A 6,000-nucleotide genomic window follows, 5' to 3' on the forward strand; every position below is an offset into this window, starting at 1 on the left:
AAAATATGAGAACAGGAGTTAGTTGGTGTGAAGTAATTTAAATAAAGCATATCATATCAGGAAGCCTTTGCCTCAAACCTAAACAATATTTGTGTGTTACCGTTGATTGTATGATTAATGTACATGTATGCAGTACATGAAAATTTAGCATACTGCAATTAAAATTTTGTGTAGACTGGACCTCTATGTGCTGCCCTACGTGATAACCTTTATTCATTTCACACTGCACCAAATGCCTTGTATAATCAGGGGTCCTCATCCCACTTTTCATGGTATGCCAACAATATGCATCAATTCCTTAATACAAACCCTAATAAAGAAAACCATGTTATTTGTTAACTTACAGATCTCAATTAATCAAGTTTAGGGATAAGAAAAATGATCCTTCGTTCACTTTACATAGACAACTGCTCTCTTCTAATGGTGATAACAAATCTAATTTATGAAGTATAGGCTCAAACAAAGGAAATCATAAATGTCACTACGTAGATTATACATTGCTCATCTAGCAAATAAGGTAAAACTGAAGCTTACTACCGCACCTAGTGATTCAGTAACTTGCTGTGATGAATGTAAAAATAGAGGAAAAGACTAAACACCATAAACACAAACAATAGGCATATACATAACACGAGCAAAAGGCAGTACCTAAATGTTACGGTCTTTGACTAACGAGATCCAGGCCACAGTAGTAGTCTTCAGTTTTACCAAAAAATAATAACTGACCTAACATATCTGGTAAATTCAGACAAATTGGAAAAAATGTGAAAGCTGTCAAAAGTTAACATAAGTGCGGCACTTCGACGACTCTCAGAATGTAAGAGCTAAGAAAAACTCCTTGGATAAAACTAGTGCTAATGACATCATGTTGGGAAGTTTAAATTAACGTATCGGGCAAAATGGTGTTACGCGGCCTGGGCAACCAAACTGTAAACTACCCTACCTATTTAGCCCTAGCTACTGCCTAGTACCTAGGCTATAGGCTAGCTATGATACTTGGTGGTAACCATACTTGGCAATTAGTCTTTCTCTTTAATTCTTTGTTTTACAATCACTAAAGTTTCCTCACAACTTTTACACATTACAATTACATCGAAATACTTTTCTTTTTATTCGTGCACTAGCCTGGCTTAAGAGGTTTCTGGTAGTACTAGGTAGTAGGCTATTACCTTGGCTACTACCTAGCTATGAAGGGGTCGGTCAAAAGCATACGAAAAGTTACAGCAGTTTTGTGCTCCTTTTACAATAAATTTTAGGATAAAGCTATAATTTTACAGCCAGTGAGTCTAATACTTTACAATTAGTACCTGTCACTTGATAATACAAGATATTGGTGATAAATTAAGTCGTGTTCCTGAGAGGGAGGCTGGGAGCCTGGGATGTTCGGATCGGAACAGTGGCTTGTTTACATGTATATTTACTTGGGTGCGTTCAACTGGTACAATTAAATTAACAGTCGTATAATAAACTGTTTACCACAGTATATTTTCTAAACTGGGGTGTTGAAAAATTAATTTTCTTATTTTATACATAATATAATGCTGTTTTTTAACCACAATACTTTATAAATTACCTTCATCTTCGAAAGGTAGTCCCACATCACAGTAGGGAACGAATGCACATCAAGACGTAGTCTGCAAATCTTAATTATGTAACATAAAACCCAATAATTCATAATGAAGAAAAACAATGATACAATGTTGGCCATTTTGAATAGGAAAAATCACCATGGGGTAAACAAATTACTGATGTGCTAAGGATTGGTTGTCATTTCAGAGACATGTCTAATTTAAGAATGAATGCGATCAGTAAGCTAGATAATTTGATTTCTATCAGCCTACCTGTATTTATAATTCTAATTACCCTAACAACAATAAAAAAGAATGATAAAAAAACACGGGCCTTCGTTTGTAGCTGAAGCACATTATTGACACCAAAACTTTAACTAATACAGATCTGGAAACTTTCAGACCACAGATGAGTGAGGAGGTACAAGGAAAGGTCTTAGCAGCCACAGGAAAAACCCGCCTCCTCATCGCTCAGAAGGTCGAACAGTTTAGAGGTCTGTGTCGACAAAACATTGATGGGCCCAAAGTTGAGGAACCCACTATAATGGCTGCAGATCTAGAAGGCTTTTGGGACATGGTGTCCATCCAGGTGGAAAATGTACACCACCTTTTCAATGAGATAAGTGTTCTTAAAAGTAATGGATGGAAAGAGGACCTAATTACAGAGACCGCTAATAATGTCACCAAAGGCTTGAGAAGAAAAAACCACTGAAAGTTATGAAAAAGGCTCTGAAGAGTTCCTCTGAGGAACAAAAGTCAAGAGATGAGGCTCGCAAGAAACTACTGGAGGAAAGATGTAAGGCAATGAAGGCGGCAATGAAAGCTAAACAAGGTCAGCCTGATGCAAATGGCAGCACAGATGGAGTGGAAATTCTTGTGGCAGAAGAAAAAATAACCTATTTGCAGGAGAATTTAACAGGTGAAAAGGAGGACGAATGGACAAAGAGCAATGAAGGTGGCCCAGCTAATGAGAAAGTAAAGAAAATGGAAAAACAAAAGGAAGGCCACCATTTCTTACAGTTAGTTGACAAAGAGGTTTCTGAATTACAAGGCCTCACATATAATGCTGAATCTGACCTGGAAACCTTTAAACCAGAGATGAGTGAGGAGGTACAAGGAAAGGTCCTAGCAGCCACAGGGAAAGCCCGCCTCCTCATCGCTCAGAAGGTGGAACAGTTTAGAGGTCTATGTCAACAAAATATTGATGGGCCCAAAGGTGAAGAACCCACAATAATGGCTGCAGATCTAGAAGGCTTTTGGGACATGGTATCAATTCAGGTGGATAATGTGCACCACCTTTTCAAAGAGGTCAGTGTTCTAAAAACTAATGGATGGAAAGAGGATCTAATTACACAGACCAGTAATAATGTCACCAAAGGCCCTATGAAGAAGAAACCAGTGAAAGTTATGAAAAAAGCTATGAAGAGTTCCACTGAGGAACAAAAGTCAAGAGACGAAGCCCGCAAGAAGCTATTGGAGGAGAGACGTAAGGCAATGAAGGAGGCAATGAAAGCTAAACAAGGTCAGCCTGATGCAAATGGCAGCATAGATGGAGTGGAAATACTTGTGGCAGAAGAGAAAATAACCCAAATGCAGAAGAATTCACCAGGTGAAAAGGAGGACGAAAGTACAAAGAGCGATGAAGGTGGCCCAGTTAATGAGAAAGTAAAGGAAATGGAAAAACAAAAGGAAGGCCACCATTTCTTACAGTTAGTTGACAAAGAGGTTTCTGAATTACAAGGCATCATATATAAAGCTGAATCTGACCTGGAAACCTTTAAACCAGAGATGAGCGAGGAGGTACAAGGAAAGGTCCTTGCAGCAACAGGAAAGGCGCGTCTACTTATCTCGCAGAAGGTCGAACAGTTCAGAGGCCTATGTCAACAAAATATTGATGGGCCCAAAGGTGATGAACCTGCTATAATAGCTGAGGATCTGGCTGGATTTTGGGACATGGTATCCATTCAGGTGGATGAAGTTCATGGGCTTTTCAAAGAAATTGGTGATCTTAAAACTAATGGATGGAAACAGGACGAAAATACACAGATCACAAATAATGTCACCAAAGGCCCTGCAAAGAGAAAACCAGCAAAAGTTATGAACAAAACAATGAAGAGTTCCACTGAGGAACAAAAGTCAAGAGATAAGGCCCGCAAGAAACTACTGGAGGAGAGACGTAAGGCAATGAAGGCGGCAATGAAAGCAAAACAAGGTCAGCCTGATGCAAATGGCAGCACAGATGGAGTGGAAATTCTTGTGGCAGAAGAGAAAATATCCCAAGTGCAGAAGAATTCACCAGGTGAAAAGGAGGACAAAAGTACAAAGAGCGATGAAGGTGGCCCAGTTAATGAGAAAGTAAAGGAAATGGAAAAACAAAAGGAAGGCCACCATTTCTTACAGTTAGTTGACAAAGAGGTTTCTGAATTACAAGGCATCATATATAAAGCTGAATCTGACCTGGAAACCTTTAAACCAGAGATGAGCGAGGAGGTACAAGGAAAGGTCCTTGCAGCAACAGGAAAGGCACGCCTCCTTATCTAGCAGAGGATAGAGCAGTTCAGAGGCCTATGTCAACAAAACATTGATGGGCCCAAGGGTGAAGAACCCATTATAATAGCTGAGGATCTGGCTGGATTTTGGGACATGGTGTCCATTCAGGTGGATAATGTACACCACCTTTTCAAAGAAGTCAGTGTTCTTATAGCTAATGGATGGATAGAGGACCCAAATACATATAACACTAACAATGTCACCAAAGGCCCTGTGAAGAGGGAACCAGTAAAAGTTATGAAAAAGGCTATGAAGAATTGCTCTGAGGAAGGAAAGGCACGAAACGAGGTGCGCAAGAAACTATTGGAGGAGAGACAGAGGGCAATGAAGGAGGCAATTAAAGCTAAACAAGCTCAACCAGATGCAAATGGCAGCATAGATGGTGTGGAAATTCTGGTGGCAGAAAAGAGAATGACCCACGAGTGAAGGGTTGAATACCTCCAGTTCAATAGGAGAGGCTTCATGTTCCCCCAGTATTATGAGTCCCTCCAACAACGCAATGGGTCTGACATCCAACAGTCATCAGGCCAGCTTGATAGCTGCAGGGTTGAATACATTGAGTAAAGTGGGAGAGGCTTCGTGTTCCCCCAGCACGGATCCCTCCTACAATGCTCTGGGTCTCCAACCCAACAGCCATCAGGCCAGCCTGAGGCTAAGTCATGATGCTCTCTAAGGAGTCAGCTGAAAAGTATGTATTTTGCAGCAGGCCATGGCTGTGACTGCCCAAATGGGCAAAAAGAATTTGTCACAGACTGGCTCAATGGCTGTGGGGTTGAATACCTTGAGTAAAGTGGGAGAGGCTTTGTGTTCCCCCAGCACGGGTCCCTCCTACAATGCTCTGGGTCTCCAACCCAACAGCCATCAGGCCAACCTATGGCTCAGTCATGCAAGCCCTCTAAGCAGTCTAGTGGAAAATACATATTTTGCAGCAGGCCATGGCTGTGACTGCCCAAAGGGGCAAAAGAAATTGGTTACAGACTGGCTCCATGGCTGTGAGGTTGAACACCTCCAGTAAAGTGGAAGAGGCTTCGTGTTCTCTAAGCACAGCTCCCTCCTAAAATGCTCTGGGTCTCAAACCCAACAGTCATCAGGCCAGCCTACAGCTCACGTATGCCGCCCTTTTGGCAGGCAGGTGAAAAGTACTTATTTTGCTTACCTGTATGGAATCTACAGCAATTAATACAGCAGTCATCTGGTACTTATACAGTTTCAATTCATGCGTCTCAGAGACATATGAATTGAAACCGTATAAGTCCCAAATGACTGCCATATTAATTACTATAGATTCCATACAGGTAAGGAAAAATAAGTACTTTTCACCTGCCTGCCTAAAGGGCAGCATAAGTGAGCTGCAGGCTGGCCTGATGACTGTTGGGTTTGAGACCCAGAGCATTTAGGAGGGACCTGTGCTTAGAGAACACGAAGCCTCTCCCACTTTAATGGAGGTGTTCAACCCTGCAGCCATCGAGCCAGTCTGTGACCAGTTCCTTTTGCCCCTTTGGACAGTCACAGCCATGACCCACTGCAAAATATGTGTTTCTCACTAGACTGCCTAGAGGTCTTGCGTGAATGAGCCACAGGCTGGCCTGATGACTGTTGGGTTGGAGACCCAGAGCACTGTAGGAGGGACCCGTGCTGGGGGAACATGAAGCCTCACCCACTTTACTTTAGGTATTCAACCCCAGAGCCATCGAGACAGTCTGTGATAAATTTCTTTTGCCTCTTTGGGCAGTCACAGCCGTGGCCTGCAGCAAAATACGATCTTTTCAGCCGACTGCATAGAGGGCTGCATTAATTAGCCACAGGCTGGCCTGAAGACTATTTGGTTGCAGACCCAGAGCATTGTACGAGGGACTCGTTCAGGGGTAACTCGAAGCCTCTC

At 42.0% G+C, this 6,000-nt stretch overlaps 2 protein-coding genes across 3 annotated transcripts in view; one reads left to right on the forward strand and one right to left on the reverse strand.

Moving 5' to 3' along the window:
* The window catches only part of LOC135216259 (reticulon-4-interacting protein 1 homolog, mitochondrial-like), a 38,490-nt gene extending 37,069 nt beyond the window's left edge, over positions 1 to 1,421 (reverse strand). For both annotated transcript variants that reach the window (XM_064251423.1, XM_064251422.1), the window contains exon 1: positions 1,308 to 1,421. The gene's annotated coding sequence lies outside the window, so the exon portion shown is untranslated. The remainder of the gene's footprint in view (positions 1 to 1,307) is intronic.
* An 864-nt stretch (positions 1,422 to 2,285) lies between these two features.
* Positions 2,286 to 4,109, forward strand: LOC135216648 (disks large-associated protein 5-like). The gene has a single exon (XM_064252032.1). It carries the CDS (start codon positions 2,286 to 2,288, stop codon positions 4,107 to 4,109), a length of 1,824 nt encoding a protein of 607 aa, XP_064108102.1.
* Positions 4,110 to 6,000: the final 1,891 nt, after the last annotated feature.

This window comes from Macrobrachium nipponense, chromosome 6, assembly GCF_015104395.2.
Source record: "Macrobrachium nipponense isolate FS-2020 chromosome 6, ASM1510439v2, whole genome shotgun sequence".
Lineage (NCBI taxonomy): Eukaryota > Metazoa > Arthropoda > Malacostraca > Decapoda > Palaemonidae > Macrobrachium > Macrobrachium nipponense.